The sequence below is a fragment of the Haematobia irritans genome, chromosome 5 (assembly GCF_050003625.1).
Source record: "Haematobia irritans isolate KBUSLIRL chromosome 5, ASM5000362v1, whole genome shotgun sequence".
Taxonomy (NCBI): domain Eukaryota; kingdom Metazoa; phylum Arthropoda; class Insecta; order Diptera; family Muscidae; genus Haematobia; species Haematobia irritans.
Window position 1 is genome coordinate 130,588,348 of NC_134401.1, and position 23,533 is coordinate 130,611,880.

At 33.2% G+C, this 23,533-nt stretch overlaps 1 protein-coding gene across 1 annotated transcript in view; it reads right to left on the reverse strand.

Moving 5' to 3' along the window:
- The window catches only part of Wnt5 (Wnt oncogene analog 5), a 533,000-nt gene that overhangs the window by 123,577 nt on the left and 385,890 nt on the right, over positions 1–23,533 (reverse strand). The window contains exon 5 of the mRNA XM_075310482.1: positions 27–207. Within this exon, the coding sequence (XP_075166597.1) occupies positions 27–207 (181 nt within the window). The remainder of the gene's footprint in view (positions 1–26; positions 208–23,533) is intronic.

Below are 23,533 nucleotides of genomic sequence, written 5' to 3' on the forward strand. Positions count from 1 at the left end.
TATATAATTTGCTAAAATGCACTTACTTGTAGGCATATTCTAGATTATCACCGCAACCACCCCAGGTCCAATCATCATGCAATTGCTTAGGTCTAGAACCACTTGAACATCCACAAGAAGCCAACTGGCCATCACGGCAAGCTCTTGCTATAAAACTGGTAACAGTTGCAGCAGCCAAGGCATGAATAAAAGCCATTTCCGGTGAACCTGCAAAATGAGGAGAAAACACAAGAAAAATGAGAAATTAATTAAATAATCATTTAAGAAACTATTAAAAAATAGTTAACAACTTATTCATCTTTAACAAATGATATATAATTATCAACTTGCTGACACTGCTTTATTAAAGTGACTGGCCTTTGTTTGAAAAGTGGCTTGGCTGGATTCTACGGTTCTCCTAATAGCCTTTAATAAAGTCACCTGATGGAAAAACTAATAATGTCTTGTTACGTTGACTCTTTTTCGAGCAAAAAAAAAACCAAAACGGAGGAAGTCTATCCATTTCCCAAGGTAAAGTTTTCTACAAATTTTACTTAGGTTTTTGTCCACTACTTCCATGGCCACCATGACTGTATTAAGGGACAAAGTTTCTTACCGTAATATTTCTAAAGAAGGTGCCAAAGAAAATAAATGGAAATTGTTATTGTTGTTGGCTTTTTGTTCTTTTCCTTTCTTTAGCAGGAAACTCTCTTTTTAATGGCCAATGACATTTAATTAATAATGAATGAATTTTCTTGAGCCTTTTGTATACGACAGCTTGTTAAAGCCAATGAAAAAAATTTTCTTTGAAATATGAATATTTTAAAAGGATTGACATTAGGCACAATGGGATTTTGATTAAATAAAATCGCGAAGCTGATGAGAAGGTGGTAAATGGCTCACCATACAATTCTTATCCAAAAAATATGCAACAAGGTGGCTTTCTTTGATAACCTTAGTATAGAGATGGGTTTCCTGTTTCATGCATGTTTGCTATAAATACAAAATCATCTGTTTGTACTATGCCGGTTCTTTTGGCATTCGTTAATATCCCCACCTTCCTCATACTCAATCATTTTGAAAATTACGCAGTGATTGATGGACTTAACCCTCTAATTATCACATCAAAATTGCCTGTAAAATCATGAACCAGTAAGAAAAAATATCAAAAACCCAAAACTCATCACAAATCGATTATCAATTAGTTTCAGTATTTTGGCGACGAGGGGGCGTGGTACAAATCAAACAATGTCAACTCCTAAAATATAATCAATCAACGTTGTAATTTAGGTAGTAAAAGAAACAACAGAATAAGGATTAAACTCATCAGCCATCCGCCTACATCCCATTTTTGAGGCGAAAAAAGGTATGACACATATTTCAATAGACCACAAGCTGTCTACTCTCACGCTACATTAATATTCCCATAAGCCATAAAATTGGCAAAAACCTGTTGTTTTTTTTTCTCCGTCTCGCTCTCTCATTTATGGCCTAGAGTGACCTTATAGAGGATGTCACGGTTTTTATGTTCAGATCTCCCCGGAAGACTTTAACAATTAACCACTGCGCATTAGGTAGGATTTTGAATCAACCACTTCAGCATGAAAGCATTTTTCTTTGTAACCACTTTTGACTTATAACTGATGCGCAAAAATGGTAAACTTAAGCTGCTTAAAATAAAACTTTTTCATTAAAATGCATTCAACCGCAAAATTATTGAAATCATTGTCATATTTATGAAATTTCCTATTGTGCCTTATGGCATTGTCATTTCTGATGAAATTCTGTCTGTCCATAAAGCTGATAGCTTTGTGTTGGATGCCATTTTCATCATAGTTGTCAGATTGTCTTTCCCGAGTAGGAAGAAAAGAATTTTATGGCATGGATAGGAAATAATATTAGGAAATAATTTTGAATTGAATTTAAATTTAAAAAAATGTTTGGCAAGACCCACAAAGGGATGAAAATAACAAATTTGTATTGGAGTTCTAAGGAGGATCTAGGGAGCCACCGTGGTGTAATGGTTACCATGCCCGCCTTGCATACACAAGGTCGTGGGTTCGATTCCTGCTACGACCGAACACCAAAGAGTTTTTCAGCGGTGGATTATCCCACCTCAGTAATGCTGGTGACATTTCTGAGGGTTTCAAAGCTTCTCTAAGTGGTTTAAGTGTGGAACGCCGTTCGTACTCGCCTATAAAAAGGAGGTCCCTTGTCATTGAGTTTAACATGGAATCGGGCAGCACTCAGTGATAAGAGAGGAGTTCACCACTGTGGTATCACAATGGACTGAATAGTCTAAGTGAGCCTGATATATCGGGATGCCACATAACCTAACCTAAGGAGGATCTAGGCTTTCCGCACTCATTTTGCGGGAGCCAATAACCGTATCGTGATGTCGTTGTACCATTTTCTTATTCTAGGAATTTCTTGTCATTTATATTTTCCCAATTTGTGTCAATCCCTTTCGTTTATAGGTTGGTCAACGTTAGGTTAGGTTAGGTGGCAGCCCGATGTATCAGTCTCACTTAGACTATTCAGTCCATTGTGATACCACATTGGTGAAATTCTCTCTTATCACTGAGTGCTGCCCGATTCCATTTTAAGCTCAATGACGAGGGACCTCCTTTTTATAGCCGAGTCCGAACGGCGTTCCACATTGCCGTGAAACAACTTAGAGAAGCTTTGAAACCCTCATAAATGTCACCAGCATTACTGAGTTGGGATAATCCACCGCTGAAAAACTTTTTGGTGTTCGGTAGAAGCAGGAATCGAACCCACGACCTTGTGTATGCAAGGCGGCTATACTAACGATTGCACCACGTTTGACCAAGGTTTTCCATCATTCATTGCTCAATGGAGCGAGATCTACATCTCATGGCTGGGATCACGTCATCCTCACCATAATCATCAATTCAAGGTGAACGGTATAGATTTACCACGACGCTACTGACTTATTCTTCAATTCATCTTTTCATCTTCAATAGATCCCGGATACCCTCAACTCTAGGTGGAAAGTATTGATTGTGGTGGCTCTACAATCAAAAAAAAAACTTAACTTGAATCTAAAGATTTTGGCATTAATTTAAGGAATTTGGTATTGATTCGGCTTATTTAAAATAAAATTAATGTTTGTGAAGCCAGCATTAAATCTATGTTTCATAAAACTCTAAACTCGCATTTGCAAGTTTTGATTAAAAAAAAAAAAAACTATTCCTAATCAAATAATTTTAGATTGAACTCCTCCAAATCCTGGATACTCCAAAAACAGGACATCTCCCAAAAGTGGAAAATTTTTGTGAAACGTTTTATATATTAGCACACCACAATTAAACTCCAAAATGTGGACAAAAATTTGGCGACCAAGGATGTCCATTTCTGAGAGGTTTCCCTGTACATTGCAATCTTCAAAGTAAACCTACAAAATCCTTAAAATAAATCATAGCTTATATTTGAAGCTGTTTTATCTTTAATCCAAGAATTCAATATATCTTTCTAATGAAGTTAACTCAACCCTCTTTTCAATTAACTCAACCCTCTATGGATATTGCATTATCTAAGAGAGAATTGCCTGATAAAAACTTCTACTATGCGCTCAGGGTTTCCACACATCCACCTATATGCCTGTCTTCACACTCACCAGGCAAAATAATTTTCCCAGTATGTTTCGGGAACTACTTCCTATTTAGCTGGGTCTTGTTGGAATGTACTGATTGAGGCGGCTTCATCGACTATTGTCCAATTCTCCTTCAATATTTCTCCAGTTTTGCCTTTTGGTTTGGTGAGTTTGTCATCATCCTTTCCGACTATCACATGGTTTCACATGGCTACATTAACATAGTCTGCAGTGGCCTTTAATCCAACTCAACCCTCGTGGCCCATATGGATCTTGCATTCCCTAAGAGACAGAGAGGGTAGTCTGCTAAAAACTTTTACGATAGGTTCTGGGTTTCCCCATACCCAGTATCGTCTCTCTGATGTCATAAATTCACACTCACCAGACAAAACAACCTCGTCAGAAAAACCAACCTGGCCAAAACGGTTATGGATGACTACTGCCTACACCGATTCTCTCACAGTTTTCCTCAATACTTTCAAAAAGAAATGTTTCGGGAACAACTTCAAATTTAGCTGGAAGTTATTGACTGGAGCGGTCTTATTGACTATTAATAAATTCTCCTTCAGTATTTCTACAGTTTCGCCTTTTCGACTATCACATCGTTGGCTACAGGAGTCCTTTCATCCAACTCCCTCGTAGCCTCTATGGATCTTGCATTCCCTGAGGCACCGAGAGAATAGTCTGGTAAACACTTTTACGATATTTTCTGGGTTTCCACAAACCCAGGCCCATCTCTCTGGTGTTGCAAATTCACACTCACCAGAAAAAATCCTCGAGTATATAGTCACGGATAACACTGCTTCTCCCACATTTTGATTCATCATGTTTCCTTCTTCCATCATCCCAACATTTCCAATCATAACTGTCCTCACACTTTTAATCTGTATCTCTATAGATTTAGAGTCCATTATTGTTTCCAACCCAGCTAACATGAGTCAACAGTTCCATTGAACCCTAACGTTTTTCTGTTTTCGTGAATCCACAGTGGTCTATTCATCCTTCCGACCAATGGGTGTTAAAAAGGAGTCGTATCGTCTCTTCCTCATGCTGGCAATAAACAATACAAACGAAATCGCCCTTTATCAAGATTCAATCGACGAAATTTTCATTCTTCCAATGGTCTTGTTATTATGCATTGCTATATGAGAAGTCAGGGCTCAATCTTTTGATTGGACCCACATGTATTCTCTTGGCCATGGGTTCCCTTCTTTAGTGTCCCAGAAAAAAAATCTCATTAGCAACTTAACTTGTTACCTCCAAGTTCCAAATTGATAGGCAATTGTAAAATGGAAACTCGTATTGACATTCGAAAGGCCATGTCCTATGGGTAAGGTTATGTTAAGAGGATAACACCAATCGACGCAGAAGGATTTCGTGTTCACTTAGACTATATTGGTACATTGCGGTTCTTCACACTCCTTTTTCTCCCCCTCTTTGTGACTAATCCATTTCGTTCGGGTTAGTTATATCATATATGTATAATGCCCCCTCAGGTTTACCTAGGCCATCCACCCAAATGTGTTGATGAAAGCGAGTATACAATATTGGTTAATTGCGGTTCCTTAAACTACTATTCTCTTCCTTATCGTGACAGTTCCAATTCGACCGAGAAAATCCCATCATATTTGTGTAAAGTTCCCTTAGGTTTGCCTAGACCCTCCAACCAGTTGCCTTGATAGAAGAGAGTATACTCTTTAGGCTGCAGTTTCGGAAATCGGTAATAGTTTGAAAAAGACGCACAAAATTGTAGGAATCTTCTATAGCCTCAGGGTCCAGTTACCGTCTGCCAAAATCAACATTCGTTAAACAAATCCTTACCCCGGGTTATATTGGGAAAGTATTTCTCCGAAGCATTACCAAGAACCAAATTGTAAGCATGGATGAGATACAAACAAACCCAGGCCCATCTCTCTGGTGTTACAAATTCACACTCACCAGAAAAAATCCTCGAGTATATGGTCACGGATAACACCGCTTCTCCCACATTTTTGCTCTAATGATTCATCATGTTTCCTGTTTCCATCATCCCACCATCTCCAATCATAACGGTCCTCACACCTTTAATCTGTATCTCTATAGATTTAAAGTCCAGTATTGTTTCCAACCCAGCTAACATGAGTCAACATTTCCATTGAACCCCGACCTTTTTCTGTTTTCGTAAATCCATAGTGGTCTCTTCATCCTTCCGATCATTGGGTTCTAAAGAGAAGTCGAATCGTCTCTTCCTCATGTTGGCAATAAACAATACAAACGAAATCGCCCTTTATCAAGATTCAATCGACGAAATTTGCATTCTTCCAATGGTCTTGTTATTATGCATTGCTATATGAGAAGTCAGGGCTCAATCTTTTGATTGGACCCACATGTATTCTCTTGGCCATGGGTTCCCTTTTTTAGTGTCCCAGAAAAAAATCTCATTAGCAACTTAACTTGTTACCTCCATAGTTCCAAATTGATAGGCAATTATTGTAAAATGGAAACTCGTATTTATATTCGAAAGGCCATGTCCTATGGGTAAGGTTATGTTAGGTTATGGAGGATGACACCAATCGGCGCAGAAGGATTTCGTTTTCACTTATACAATATTGGTACATTGCGGTTCTTCACACTTCTTCGTTCGCGACTATTCCATTTCGCCCGGGTTAGCCCTATCATATTTGTTAATGTCCTTTCAGGTTTACCTAGGCCCTCCACCCAAATGTCTTGATGAAAGCGAGTATACAATATTGGTCTATTGCGGTTCTTTAAACTACTTTTCTCTTCCTTACCGTGACAGTTCCAATTCGACCGAGAAAATCCCATCATATTTGTGTAAAGTTCCCTTAGGTTTGCCTAGATCCTCCAACCAGTTGCCTTGATAGAAGCGAGTATACTCCTTAGACTGCAGTTTCGGAAATCGGTAATAGTTTGAAAGAGACGCACAAAATGGTAGAAATCTTCTGTAGCCTCAGGGTCCAGTTACCGTCTGCCAAAATCAACATTCGTTAAACAAATCCTTACCCCGGGTTATATGGGGAAAGTATTTCTCCGAAAGCATTACCAAGAGCCAAATTTTAAGCATGGATGAAATACAAACAAACAATAAAGTTTACTGGAAAAGAACAAACTAATCTATCTCCTAAGCAGTAGTACTGATGCAAGTCTGATGTATAATAAGCGAAATCGTTGGGTGGTGATAAGGTATTATTCTCAAGCATAAGATATTGCGGCAGGTATGGCACAAATGCCTTTCTGGTAAGCAGGTTTTAACCTCCACTCCGTTCTTTGGTGGCGTAATGACTCTGACGGTCAGGTTTCAATATTTTTCAATATTTTCAAGCATACGGTATTGCGGAAGGTATAACACAAAAGGCATAGAGGTAAGCAGTTTTTCACCTGAAATACATGTGTTTGGATTCTTGCCTTGTGTTAGTGTCGTTCGTTTCGTTTCCTCTAATTCCCGAATAATCAGACACGAAAATGACACTGAACCTACCGTGCCACGGTGATCTATTGCACCACCCTAGCACGTCCTAATATCAATTTGAAAAGTAGCTTTCCTAAGTGAATATTCTAATAATCAATTTCATTTTCATTACTAGTGAACGGAATCAATAGAAATCGTTTATAAATTATATATGACATATGTATCTCTATCCAGTTATCAATTGAAACGATCTGCTCAATTCAATTTCACTTCATAATTATGAACATCAATTCAAGATTTCCTATTGTAGTCCAACGATAACTTGGACTGACTTGGACAATGGTTTTGTATTATTTGATTTGTGTTTTTCATCTATTCTCCTTTCAACTTCTAACCAATGATTGAATGCCTTCAAGGATATACAATAAAGAGCCATACGAGTGATGATATCCTTAGATTACCATAATAGGGAAATCTTTAAACGTGTAAGGGTGTCTTCTGTGTGTGTGTGTGTGTGTATTGTGATGTGGGAAAAGAATCAAAGGGAAGAAACTTAGTAAATGTCATCAATCCAAAGAAAATTTGGTCACAGCTGGGCTTTTTATGTGGTCTTTTATAAATTCACTAGAGAAATATACAAAGAGTATACAATATGAGATGATAATTTCCTTAAAAGGTCCTTTCATGGTTTTTTGGTTGTTTGTGTTTTTGTTTTTTTTTTTCTATGGTAGTGCGACACATTGCCATCATCATCATCACGATGATGATGGTAGTCAGTTAGTATTATTGATATCATTCTCTAGAGTGATTCGCAACAAAATTGTCTTCTTTCAAGGGAGATATTAAAGAAAAACCCTCCGAACAAAGAAGATAAAAATAGTAAATATGGTAGAAGAAACCCCAAAACAAATATTATCACTTTGCACAAATCTGCATAGAAATATTTAGCAAACCCTTGTGCGAGAACGCTTATCATCTTAGAGGTCCTTAGGTTTAGATCCCGTGGAACACTCAATGGTACTCCACAATACGAATAGGATTTCAATTAATATATGACCCACCAACCATTCGAACTGAGTGGGTGACATTCACCACCACTCATCATAGATGCCGGTGGTTATGGTTTACAGGATATACAGCATATTGTGAATACATTTGAAATATTCATTTTCCTTCCTTGGTCAAAATTGAGGGTATGGAGTTTATTTGATTTGTATCAGCACCATTGGAGAAAAAAAAGCAAAACAAACATATTGATTTCAATCTCTTTGTTGTATGATGATTTTTTTCCAGGTTTCATTATTAGTTTTGTTTTCATCATGTTTCCTGCAGAAGGAGAGACATAGGGTATTTTGAAAGGAATTGAATTTGACAGAAAACGGCGAAATCGTAGTGAACGTGAAGTTTTTGATAAGTATAGGAGTGGTGATTGCAATCACCTTCAGGTTGCAATCATTTCTAAACCCTTCGTCTAACTGATTTATTCCAGTGACATTTCATTTTATTGTTTTCAAGTTTATAAAAGCATTTTGATCTATTCCATCTATAGAAATAAAACTATTCGTGATCGACTTGAAGAGTGATATTGTGATTGCTTTATATTTGGCTGGGAAACTACAAGTGGTTATCGTTAGAGCCCTCCAGCAGTTGAATGTGAATAAATCTTTTCGTTCTCATGATATCGCTCGTTACCTTGATACGCGTCCAGAATGGTAACTACGTCTAAATTGATCCGAAAATGAAGGCCATACTTGATCGAAATCCATGCCGCAATGGTAAAAATCTTGCTTGTAAGCTGAAGATATGGCGGGAACGAATGCAATGCATATTGAAAAATGAGCTTGGACTAAAGACTTTGAAGCTCCAGAAACTGCAAAAGCTCACCGATGTGCAAACAAAAGTTTGACTGAAAAGAGTTGCTTCGCTTGCAAGAAATTGGCCAGTTATTAAATTTGATTTTCTCCGATAAGAAGCCATTCTAAAATGAGCAGTGTGTGAACAAACAAAGTGACTTGCCACAGAGGTCTGCTGAACGCCGGAATTCAAGCGCTCCGATGGAAATGGCGTGGGTCGCTGTAACAGCCGATGGCTTCCTGGGTTCCTGGAATAAAAAAAAGTGTACGATGGATGGAAGAAGCTAGAATGCACAAGCCGAATACTGGCTTGTGAGTATGTCAGTCGATATGAGACAGAACAAACAGAATCCTCTTTTTAACCTAACCTTATCAGAAAAATATCCTCAAGACAGTATTGAAGATGGGCCGCAGACCCGTTAATTTTGGCTCACTTAGACTATTCAGTTCATCGTGATACTTCAAATGGTGAACTTCTCTCTTATCAAATATTCCATGTTAAGGTCAATGACAAAGGACCTCATTTTTATAGTCGAGTTCGAAAGGCATTTTTACAGTGAAACCACTTAGGCTTTGAAACAATCGGATATGTCACCGGCATTACTGAGAGGAAATAATTCAATTTTTTCAGTCTTTTGTTGTTTTGAAAAAAATCTTTATGTTTGGTCGAAGCTGGGTGTGAACCTGTGAACCTTTGTATGCAAGACGGATATGCTAACGGTGGTGCTTATGAGCAATAAAAAAATGCTGAGTACAAGTCCAACGAATGAATCTTCCTACACTCTTTCACCCAAAACACTCATATCTCCGGATCATTCACCCTAACGTCACCAACGATGACTGACTGTCATTCCTCATACCAAAATTCCTGAAGGATTTTACTTTGGGTGTTGGAAGTTCAGTCAGTATTCTTTCGCCCTTGTACTTATCTCTGGATTTAAGTTCCCGGTGCGATTACCTGGTTTAACGCCGCTCGTCTAGGAGACCCCATGGCAATGGATGATTAGTGATAACCTGCAAAAAACGGCCAGCTTATAAAAACGGGCGATTGATATGTAAAAAACGACAGCAATATGAAATTCTGAAGTGAACCTAGTAAATTTTCTTCTGATTGATATATTTTCTCTGGGATTCATATAGTTTCGGCGTGAAATCTAAATGTTGGACAACCAACCCTTTCAGAAGGATCATCGTTCAGCGTAGTAAACGTGTAGCCAGATAACACGTAGTGTATCTTTTCCAGGTTTTTTGTTTATTAATTTCTAATATTTCTTGGTAATGATTATTCAGCACTTACTGAATAACCCTGTATCCTTCCTTATAAACGCACCATTTCTCCTGATGTGGCATCGTTCGTTCCTCTCATATTGCTATATGTTAAAAACGCTTTAATATCTAGCCCAACTGTCATATTTTCATCTGAATTTCAATAGAATATCAAATAAATCCCATACCAAAATGTCGAAATCCAAAACCATTGAAACATGCAAATCTTCCCCCCTCCATTCCCAATATACGAATATTATTGCTAAGGGTGAGATAGGGGGGAAACGGCAGAGGTCTTCATGGATAGCCTCGACATCAAAAATTGAAGGAAAAAAGGTCATGTTTTATTAAAACAAACACAAATGTTGAAATGTCCTCGACATTGACTGCTCCCGGCAGCTTGCTCTTCGATGTTGCGTTGTCATTTTTCTATTATTCAACATTTTAAATAATTGATAAATCTTTTGTAAACATCTCATGTTTCGTAAGGGGCGGAAAATGCAAAAAAAAACAACAATAGCAAAAACCAAGGGGAAGCATGGAAAACAATGGAATTTGGTTAGGATAAAATTGCGAATACAAATGGAGGAAAAAATAGGGGAAAATCTATTAAGCTGGTAAAAGGTTAAAGTCAATATTTATAAATGAAAAGGGGATTGATTAGTACAGAAGGCAAAAAAAAATCGAAGCGGATTTTCGTAGGGAAAAACAATGTCCGGACATTTTTGATCTATTTCATCACAATTTGGGTAAATTTCATTTGAAATAATCAACGCTTGATTAAATTGTGTATTTTAAGTTCATGCCAGAAAAAAATGGTGCTTTTGTTAATATTTTGAATTAAAAATATGTTCTGATAACAATGTGCTCTGATCCATTGTTCACACATATTTAATAACAAGTGAGTATTGTAGAAAGTCGGGTGGGGCCGACTATATCATACCCTAAAACAGCCCTACTGAATTAGTATAGATTGCTTGTGGGGTATCAATGGTATAGGTTTGGGAGATAAATCGCATTTCCATATTTAAGAACATTAAGGGGTACATGTTGGTGGAAGTTTTATGAAGAGAAATGTCTGAAATTAGGAATTATAGTTGGTTCAGCACCTACACTCAAAAAAAAGTGAACTCACTATTTCACTAAAGCCAATTTAACTATATTTTAGTTCATGAACTTATTATATTTGGTGAAAGTTTCATTTACTCTAATAATTTTTTGCGTACGTTAGTTAAATGAACTAAAAGACGGGAAAAAATTATACTCAAGTTAAGGATAGAGATTTACTAAATTCGTATTTGTCATAAAATAGTTCATTATTTCTTCAAATTTGTACATTTTACTACAAAATCGTCCATCATGAACTTCGTATGTCACTAAAGACATTCTTGCAATTTTGAACTCCAAATTTTTCCTTCAAACTACAAAATTTTCTTTAAAAAGGGGGAAAAATTATCTATGTCTAACAAATTTTCTTGAATTTTTCGAAAAATATTTACTTATTTTTTTGATATCGGCGCGATGACAGCGCTTGTAATACAGTTTAGTTAAAAATTCCTAAAAATATTCAAAATTTTCTAAAATTAATCAAAAGTTTTCTTCCTAGTGGGTTCACTGTTTTTTCAGTGTACAGAGTTAGTATGTCACTAATATTGAGTCCACTATTAAAAAAGAGGGAATCGCTCAATTCGAATTTGTGAAACTTATGTAAGAGTGTACATGTATGTCTAATTACGATCGGCTATTACTTTGAAATTTGATGATGATGGATGATATTTTCCAGGTTTGGTTGATACCACATAAGGTTACCTTGTGCTAAATTTGAATAAAATCGGTTAACAAATAATGCTATTATGGTCAAAAATAAGCTTAGTAGGGGCAAATTTTTGAAAATGGGGAGCTACATATATATGGCAGCTATATCTAAATCTAAGTCGGAACTTACTCTCTTATAAATTTCGATTTAGTTTTCATTAAAAAACAATTGACAACCAACTATGGTTAAAAATGTGTAACTGTTTCCCTAGAATTCTTTTTTTTTTAAGTTTTTCCTATGCAACTTCATCTTGTTGTTGGGTAAAATAGAATTCCCAACTCACTCTCTTCCAAAACTGCATATCTTATCAGTTCAATGTTCCTAAGTAAACTCAAAGCACTATACACGCATAACATTTCAGCAATATAATGTTTAAATTGTTAAACACAAACAATAACTTACAAAACCTACATTAAGCTTGCACATGCACTATAATATCCGTCATTTCAATGCACCGTTAGTTTTACTCAACAATATGTACACAAGTGAGTGCATACGAGAGAGAGAGGCGTAGTATATACAAAGAAAACAGAGAAGTCATCAAAACTAGTTGGAAAATGAGTTAAGTTATTGAAGTATTCAAACACACACACACTCACTCAACTGCATAAGTGCATTCGTGTGGACCAGGGTTGCCATTTTATTCCTATCAGACCAAACTTGGTCAAAATAAAAATATTAAATTTTAATTTGGGTCCGATGGTCGGACCAAATGAAATTTGGTGTATTTTGATCCATTTTCGTCAAATCGGTAGTTTTTACAGAAATAAACTTAAAAAAATTTTTTTGTATAGACACAAAATTGTGCAAAAATTTTGTATAGGAAAAAAATTTTGTAAAAAAATTATATACAAATAAAATTTGGCGAAAACTTTCTATAGAAATAAAATTTTTCGAAATCTCTCTATAGAAATTTTGATAAAATTTTCTATAGAAATAAAATGTTGACGACATTTTCTATAGAAGTAAATATGTGACAAAATTTTCTATAGAAATAAAATTTTGACAAAATTTTCTATAAATATAAAATTTTGACAATATTTTCTATAGAAATAAAATTTTGACATAATTTTCTATAGAAATAAAATTTTTGACAAAATTTTCTATAGAAATAACATTTTTGACAAAATTTTCTATGGAAAGAAAACTTTCTATAGAAATAAAATTTTGAAAAAATTTTCTATAGAAATACAATTTTAACAAAATTTTCTATAGAAATTAAATTTTGACAAAATGTTCTATAGAAAAAAATTTTGACAAAATTGTCTATAGAAATAAAATTTTGACAAAATTTTCTATAGAAATAAAATTTTGACGACATTTTCTACAGAAATAAAATTGTGACAAAATTTTCTATAGAAACAAAATTTAAACAAAAATTTTCTATTGAAATAAAATTTTGATAAAATTGTTTTATAGAAATTACATTTTGACAAAAATTTTCTAAAGAAATAAAATTTTGACAAAATTTTTTTATAGAAATTACATTTTGACAAAATTGTCTAAAGAAATAAAATTTTGACAAAATTTTCTAAAGAAATAAAATGTTGAAAATTTTTTTAGAAATACATTATTGACAAAATTTTCTATAGAAATAAAAGTTTTGGTAAAATTTTCTATAGAAATTAAAATTTTGGCAAAATTTTCCAAAGAAATAAAAATTTTAACAAAATTTTCCATAGAAGTAAAATTTTGAAAAAAAATTTCTATACAAATACACATTTACTATCGAAGTAAAGTTTTGGAAAATTTTTAACTATTATATGATATAAATTTAATTTAGGAAAAATGATCCGCTGGTACGATTTTGGGCAAGTTGTTGGTCCAAAATAAAAATTAATTGTGGCAACGCTGGTGTGGACATAACTAAAGTTGTTTGAATTTAGTTTTTGTTTGGACATCATTACGAAAACATGCAACGCATCAAATTTCTCCACAAAAGCACAATACTTTGTTGTGTTATTAAATGAATAATTGAAACTTTAATAATAGATAAGTAGGCAGATATATGTATTGAAGTCATAGAGAAAGAAATATTATTGGAGAGTACTTGAAGCTTCATGATGTGGTGTGGTATGTGTGAATGGGCTAGCAAAGGATTCTATAGAATTATTCAAGTTTATTGAACACACATACCGGCACATAAGAAATAACAGTGTATTATGTGTGGTTACAGTAATTCTATCCATTATAGTTATTGGTAAAACGTAAAGGATATCAATGATTAATTTTTATATTAAGCTGATGTATTAGACTCGGTGTGCAGTACAATATAGACTTGAGCTAAATACTTTTATATAACTGTACTCTATATATATATATATATATATATATATATATATATATATATATATATATATATATATATATATATATATATATATATATATATATATATATATATATATATATATATATATATATATATATATATATATATATATATTTTTTTTTTTTTATAACTATAGATTCAATTGATACTTTATATATTAATATTAACGATAACTTTATCATAAAATTATAATAATATTAATCTATTACTATAATATATATTTATAAATTGTCTTCACAAACTAAAAATACTATTCAAAAAATAAAATAAAATTTCTCTTTATGAAATGTCCATAACCACATACCCTAAAGTGCTTTCCAGACATAGTCATCACAATTTGAAATCGGATTTCCGTTATAAAATTTTCTTATTTCAGGCATACATTTAAAATAGCATTTTAGCACGCAGTGTTATCGAGAACATTATTAATATTTATCTATTCCAAAATACCAATTAACTATAAAGCTTCTTGATTCAATACCCACTTATTAGATTTCTCTGAAAGTTTTATAACGTACGTTACAAAAGCCATTATCAACTTTTGAATTTATCATCTCAACTGAATGAAAATTCTGAAATGTCTATTGAGAAAATTTTTCTATGGCATTGAATTAAAATGAATCCCAGACAATTACAATGGAATCTAATTAAACATTTAATTATAATCTCTCGAAATCATTCGTAACCATTCTACATTTGAATCAAACTCTAACCTAATGCGGGTTGCCAGCATAAGCTTAGTAAATAAATTTTCAGTTTTTCATGAAAGTTTTTGGCAAATTTATTTATTTACCATTATCCTTTTGTTGTTTAGTCAAATGTGATATTATTATCACAACCCATGCATATAGCAGGAGTAATCACTAGGGGATAAGTGCTACATAAATGTGGGAAAAGTTTCCATAGTACGAGTAGTTAGGTAAATGAAATTGAAGAATGAATATAGAGGATATTATCATCATCATCGTCGTCGTCGTCGTTATCCATATAGAAATTCACATATACTTCATGGCAGCAAATGCCATGGCAGGATAAGGCAAATCAACTGTCGTCATTCTCAAGTTTCCCAAAGTAGTCAATGTGTTGAGCATCACAATATTTAATTTGAATGTTTTGAGAAAAATAGGAGAGTGGGAAAGGGATGTAGACATATCTTCTAACCTTACATCTACGTAATCATATCTGGAAGTCATATGAATGTAAATATTCATTAAATAATAAAATTCATATTAATATCTACGCATTTTATTTATAACTTGAAGTAAAATGGAATTAGAAAATCCTTATGGCTAATTTGATAAAAGGGTGATGGTTGATTACACACACGCGAATCGCATTTTGTTGGGAGCAAGGGGAACATTCTAATTTGAGCTTTTTCCGTTGAAGAGGTTTAGTGGCATAACTTCTGAAAAACAGCCAAAAGGCTTACAAACAATATTCGTTTGAACAAAATTATCAGTGCAAAGGCAATTCATTTTACATACTTTTAGATTGAGGTCTTTACGCGTTATGCATTGTATTGTAGATGAGATTATGTAAACCGCAATTCTCCAAGGGATAAAATGGAGGTAGTGGGAGGATATTTCAATGTGGTAAAAGGATTGCCATCTTCACGGTATTGACAACATAATCGAGGGTAGATAGTCTACAGATAGTCGATGTGAAAACAAATTATAGAAGGCATATACTAACAGTACATACCAAATTCTAACCTGATCGGATGAAATTTACACCTCCAAACGAATCGGGAAGTCAAATGTGGGGATCGGTTTGTATGAGTCTATATAGGATTATGGCTATACCAAAAAGTGGTTCTATATGGCTCATTATCAATACCATCTGACCTACATTTGTGGACAAACAATTAAGTCAATCTGCTTGACAATTCAATTTGTCCGCTTATAACGTGATCTATTTTTCTCTTCAAAAAATCGAAGGCAAAATGAAAGCGAATATGTATCGGGAAATTGTGAAGGATCTTTCAATAAGATCACGGGAGCGGTTGCCACTCGAGCCAAAAATAATCTACCAACATTTGAGGACATTTTTAACAAATGAAAAACTATATTTTTTTGAAGTGTTTGATTTATTTTTTGTGGTTATTAAAAAAAATGATTCTTCGAAAAATATTTTATTATTTTATGGTCACTCATAATGGCGACAATTTATTTCGGAAAATTTCTCTTGAATTGCATATGTGTCGAAGTTTATACTATTTTTAACTTGCACAAATAAGAGAATGTTACTACTTCTACAAAAAGAAAAAGGGAGACTACGATAGTATGACAATACGAAAATTATAATTTTTAAAGATATTGACTTAATATTGACCTTAAATCAAAATTTTATTTTTATAGAAAAATTTGTCAAAATTTTATTTTTATAGAAAAATTTGTCAACATTTTATTTTTATAGAAAAATTTGTCAAAATTCTATTTTTATAGAAAATGTTGTCAAAATTTTATTTTTTGAAAATTTTATTTATATAGAACATTTCGTGAAAATGTTACTTCTATAGAAAATTATGTCAAAAACGTATCTCTATAGAAACTTTTGTCAATATTTTATTGCTATAGGCAATTTTGTTAAAACTTTATTTCTATAGAAAATCTTGTCAATATTTTATTCCTATAGAAAATTTTGTCAGAATTTTATTTCTATAGAAAATATAGTCAAAGTTTTATTTCTATAGAAAATTTTGGCAAGATTTTATTTTAAAGAAAATTTTATTCTACAGAAAATTTTTGGAAATTTTTATTTCTATAGAAAATTTTGTCGACATTTTGTTTCAATAGAAAATTTTTGAAAAATTTTATTTCTATAGAAACTTTAGTAAAAGCTTTATTCTATAGAAAATTTAGTCAAAGTTTTATTTCTATAGAAAATTTTGGCAAGATTTTATTTTAAAAGAAAATTTTATTCTACAGAAAATTTTTGGAAAATTTTATTCCTATAGAAAATTTTGTCAGAATTTTATTTCTATAGAAACTTTAGTAAAAGCTTTATTCTATAGAAAATTTTGGCAAAATTTTATTTTAAAAAAAATTTTATTCTACAGAAAATATTTGGAAAATTTTATTTCTATAGAAAATTTTGTCAAAATTTTATTTCTATAGAAAATTTATTCAAAATTTTATTTCTATAAAAAATTTTGTTAAAATTTTATTTCATTAGTGTTGTTTTTTATTTCAGCTGAAAACCATGCATTGACTAAACTACAAGTGTAGCTTAACCAACAGAGGATAAGAATGTTTATCAAATTTATTTGGGCAAAGCCCTACACGGACGAAAAAGACTGTTTTTCATATGTTTGGGTGTAAAAATTATATGTTTGGAACTAAAAGTTTTTAGCACAATATTTTTAAGTGCAAGCATATAATGTTCACAAACTAGCATGACATGTTTGGGACATATATTCTAATATGTTAGATCATATTATGTTTGGCACATAAAATGTATATTATGCTTGGATGCAAACATATATTAATTTAGAAATAGCCTATAAATATATGTGTTTAGAAAGAGAGACCTACAGAGTATGTTGCAAGTAAAATAATGGAAGTAACCAATTGGCGCCTTAAAAACATATATACACAAAGAAAATTTCATTAAAATTGTTTTCTACCAGTGTATGCCTGTGGTGAAACATAATATGTTTTAACAGTACAAACAATATTTTGTTTGGACCAATTCTGAAAATATATATGCTTGAAGCAAAAAGTGTTTGGGGCATATGTTACCGAAGCGATTTTTTTGAGGGTGTATAGACTGCAAGATGGTTGGATGGACGCACGTTTCGGAATTACCACATTCCTCATCATCTACATGCAGCAAAACTATCAACCAATTATAAGAATAAATTTGGACAGTTCACTAAACCCAAAAGTAAACCACACTTGAACCTTCCGTAAAAAGGTTTGTGATAGTCGGCTTTTGCCGAAATAAATCTTTGTACAAACATTCTTCAATAATGATTGAGGAATAAACCAACAATAACAAAAAAAATTTCTATATAAAATTTTTTCAAAATTTTATTTCTATAGGAAATTTAGTTAAAATTTTATTTCTATAGATTTTTTTTAATTTTATTTCTATCGAAAATTTTGTCAAAATTTTATTTCTATAGAAAATTTTGTCAAAATGTTACTTCTATCGAAAATGTTGTAAACATTTTATTTTTATACAAAATTTTGTAAAACTTTTATTTCTATAGAAAATTTTGTAAAAATTTTATCTCTATAGAAAATTTTGTCAAAATTTTATGTCTATAAAAAATTTTGTCAAAATTTTATTTCTATAGACAATTTTGTCAAAATTCTATTTCTATAGAAAATGTTGTCAAAATTTTATTTCTATAGAAAAGTTTGTCAAAATTTTATTTCTATAGAAAATTTTATCAAAATTTTATTTTTATAGAAAATGTTGTCAAAATTTTATTTCTATAGAAAATTTTGTCAAAATTTTATTTCTATAGAAAATTTTGTCAAAATTTTATTTTTAAAGACAATTTTGTTAAAATTTTATTTCTATAGAGAATTTTGTCAACATTTTATTTCCATAGAAAATTTTGTAAAAATTTTATCTCTATAGAAAATTTTGTCAAAATTTTATTTCTACAGAAAATTTTGTAAAAATTTTATTTCTATAGAAAATTTTGTCAAAATTTTATTTCTACAAAATTTTGTTAAAATTTTATTTCTATAGAACATTTGGTCAAAATTTTATTTCTGTAGAAAATTTTGTCATAATTTTATTTCTATAGAAAATTTTGTTAAAATTTTATTTCTATAGAAAATTTTGTCAAAATTTTATTTCTATAGAAAATTTTGTCAAAATTTTATTTCTATAGAAAATTTTGTCAAAATTTAATTTCTATAGAAAATTTTATCAAAATTTTATTTCTATAGAAAATTTTGTCAAAATTTTATTTCTATAGGAAATTTTGTCAAAATTTTATTCCTATAGAAAATTTTGTCAAAATTTTATTTCTATAGAAAATTTTGTCGAAATTTTATTTCTATAGAAAATGCTGTCGAAGTTTTATTTCTGTAGAAAATTTTGTCATAATTTTATTTTTATAGAAAAATTTGTCAAAATTTTATTTCTATATAACATTTGGTCAAAATTTTATTTTTATAATTTTGTCATTTCGTAAGAATTTCGACTACATCTGGTAACCCTTAATTAAACTCGGTACATTGAATATTTTTAATTATGTAAAAGCATAAAAACAACCTTAGTCCTTTTGTTTTAACTTTGTCAAAAATGTCATTTGGAGCCATCCGCGTTTTTTGGCCTACAATCACAGAGAAATCCCCAAGCGCCGAGGCGCCACAACATACTTCCATGTCAAAATGATAAGTATAAGGATTTGTTAACATTTATGGAATCTGTCACTGGTTAATCAGGTCTACCTGTGTCATGGGTAACCACCTCCTCCTCCGCCCTTTTTTTGGAGTCCTTCACCCACATCACCACATCATGTCATTGGTGAACCCAAAACAAACACTCTGACACAGAAGAGAGAATTCACAGAATGCGCCTTATGGCTAATATTAAGCTGAAAAAATTTCACCTAGCAGGGAATTAAATTTTATTCATCATATTCATTAAATATTTAAACAAAACATGAGTTCCATGCCTAAAGTGAACCTTTCGCTTTCATTCTTTCATTTAGATCAGATTAGTAAAGCTTGCGAAAATAGATGGGGAAATCAACTAAAGTGGAGTTGAGTTTAATGAACAAAGTGCTGAGATTACAGGCAGTTCTGCATATATTAACTCAAGTAGTTTTGGCTAAGCGAAAGGTGAGTGGATTTTGAGGATGCACATAGTGGTTGTTGTACAGGGATGCCAATAGGGAAATAAGAAATTTTTTCCGGGATGTACTTATGTACAAAGCACTTTAGTTGTTGCGAGGATATGATTAACTAATGATTTGAAGCAAATTTGCGAGGTCTATAGACTTAAAACTAAGCCAACATGGTCTCAATAGAAATCGTATTCCCTAAGAATTTCTTCTACTTATTTAGTTATTTAGTCTACCTACTTATTTAGGTTTGACAAGAAGATCCAGGTTTTCTTATCTGAAGTCAGCTTCCATAGTCCGCGTTACCGTTGTGACACTTTAGTGCCCGTGTATCGGGGATCTAATTATATCTCAAAATGTGCCCCTTCAGATCTATTCAGATATACCAAGATATGATGAGATAGAATCATATATGATTATATATGAAGAGATCTTACATCAACTCCAACTATCTATAGGGATTGATATAATTACAGTGAAACTTATCAAACGTGTACACTCTGAAAAGTACAGGCTTTAGGTTAGGTGGCAGCCCGATGTATCAGGCTCACTTACACTACTGAGTCCATTGCGATACCACATTGGTGAACTTCTCTCTTATCACTGAGTGCTGCCCGATTCCATGTTAAGCTCAATGACAAGGGACCAGCATTACTGAGGTGGGATAATCTACCGCTGAAAAACTTTTTGGTGTTCGGTCGAAGCAGGAATCGAACCCACGACCTTGTGTATGCAAGGCGGGCATGCTAACCATTGCACCACGGTGGCTCCACAGGCTTTAGGTGAGACAGGCTTTACGTGAGACGTTTGCTATATTCCCGTGTAAAAATTGGGGCATCTAATCAGATATGATTAGATCTCAAAATTGGCCACTTTAGATATAAGCAAATGTACATATGATCTGACATCAGACCACATATGATCTAACATCAGATCCAATTATATATAAGCTATCGACTTCAAACTTGGCACAAGTAGTTGCTATTGATGTAAGTCGGATGGTATTGCAAATGGCCCATATTGGACCACTTTTACGTATCGGCCCCATATAGACCGACCCCCAGATTTGGCTTGCGAAGCCTTTTAGAGCAGCAAAATTCATCCGATCCGGTTGAAATTTAGTACGTGATGTCAGTATATGGTCTCTAACAACCATGCCAAAGTTGGTCCATATCGGTTCATAGTCATATATAGCCCCCATATAAACCGGTCCCCGGATTTGACCTCCGGAGCCTTTTGGAGAAGTAGAATTCACCCGATCCGGTTGAAATTTAGTACGTGATGTTAGTATATGGTCTCTAACAACCATGTCAAAGTTGGTCCATATCGGTTCATAGTCATATATAGCCCCCATATAAACCGATCCCCAGATTTGACCTCTGGAGCCTTTTGGAGAAGCAAAATTCATCCGATGCGGTTGAAATTTAGTACGTGATGTTAGTATATGGTCTTTAACAACCATGCCGAAGTTGGTCCATATCGGTTCATAGTCATATATAGCCCCCTGTATAAACCGATCCCCAGATTTGGTATTGAAGACTCTTGGAGCAGCAAATTGCATCCGATTCAGTTGAAATTTTGTATTTTGTGTAAGTATATGGTCCATAATCATATATAGCCCCATATAAACCGATTGCCAGATTTGGTTTTGGAGCCTCTTGGAGGAGCAAAATTTCATCTGATTCAGTTATGTACATTGTGCTAGTATATGACCGTTAACAACCATGCCTAACTAGGTCCATATCGCCCTTAGATAGGTTAGGTTAGGTTGCAGCCCGATGTATCAAGCTCACTTAGACTATTCAGTCCATTGTGATACCACATTGGTGAACTTCTCTCTTATCACTGAGTGCTGCCCGATTCCATGATAAGCTCAATGACAAGGGACCTCCTTTTTATAGCCGAGTCCGAACGGCGTCGCCCTCATATAAACCGATCTCCAATCACACAAACATTGGTCCATATCGGTTCATAATTGTATATAGCCCCCATATAAGGCGACCCCTATATTTCAATTCTGGCTCTGTAATTACCGCGCAAAAGTCCATATCGCTTCGTAATTCTTTGTATACTTACCTAAATATATTTATTATACCCACCATCATAGAATGGTGACGGAGGTATAATAAGTTTGTCATTCCGTTTTTAACACATCGAAATATAAATTTCCGACTATATAAAGTCTTTGATATAGCCCCCTTATAAACCGGCCCTCCGATTTGGGGTCTAGATTCTAGAACTACAATTAGATGTCCTAAATATTGTGTGTATCCCCCCATGTTTTTGTCATAGCCCCCATTAGACCCTTAAGGTTTCTAGAAATTATAGTTTTTATCCTATTTGCCATTTTAGATCCACAAAAAAGTGTATATGATTTAGTTTTTATCGGTCCATTTTATAAGGCCTCCATATAGACCGATTTCAGATCTTGAGGGTACAGAAGGTGCACTAATCACGAAAATTGCTTGAAATTGAATTTAAAATTTCCAGATTTTACTTCTCCTAATTATGTAAATAATTGTGGTAAAAATCTACTTACAAAAGATGTTTATGATTCCTCTAAAACTCAAACAAAAAATGGTTCTTGTAAATCCACCCCATAGGTAAAATCTTTACATTTATCTTCGGGAAGCGTACTGGTTGAACTGATCTGCTTGGGAAAATATCTGTCATCAAACCCCCCTGAAATGTTCAAAGGAAAGTAGTATATTTGATTCATGGTGGTAGGTATTTTAGATTAGGCCCGGCCGAACTTACTGCTGTATATACGTCTCCTAAATTAGAATCCTTTGAAGACATTGTTTAGGTATAAATCGTATTTTATTTAACTACGGATAACATTGGAAGCCACCGGGCAATACTCAGTGATAACAGAAAAGACCGCCACTGTAGTATCACAATGGACTGAATAGTCTAAATGAGTCTAAAATATCAGGCAGCCTAACCTAAACGATCCTATAGATTACTTTCTAAGTGGTTAATATTGTGTGTACCAGGTTTTGAGGTTGTCTTGTCCCATTTCCTTGATAACATAGAAAGATTGCATCGTAATTATTCTTTTATTTATTATTGGAGGCTTCCATATCCACAATGACATTCCTAATTTTAAAAGAATACCTTGAATTTGGCAATCACATAGACCGGAGTGGAACATTTTTATTTACCCTTCTGGATATAACACTTGACATTATTACAATAAACCTCAGCAAAGCCGTTGATACTAAAGAGTTGCTAGTAATTCTCCATATCTACGCTAACGTTTTAGTCGTTATCAATGTCATCTTCATAATCATTTAGACCATCATCACTAATGCATAGATCCCACAAGAAGCCAGACATACAATTTCTCCCATCTCCCAAAGCTCACTCACTGCTTTGTCTATGGATGGAATGGTAAGAAATTCAATGCCAAGGACCTTTTACCTTCTTCGTCTATAGATGTTGTGGTTTAAA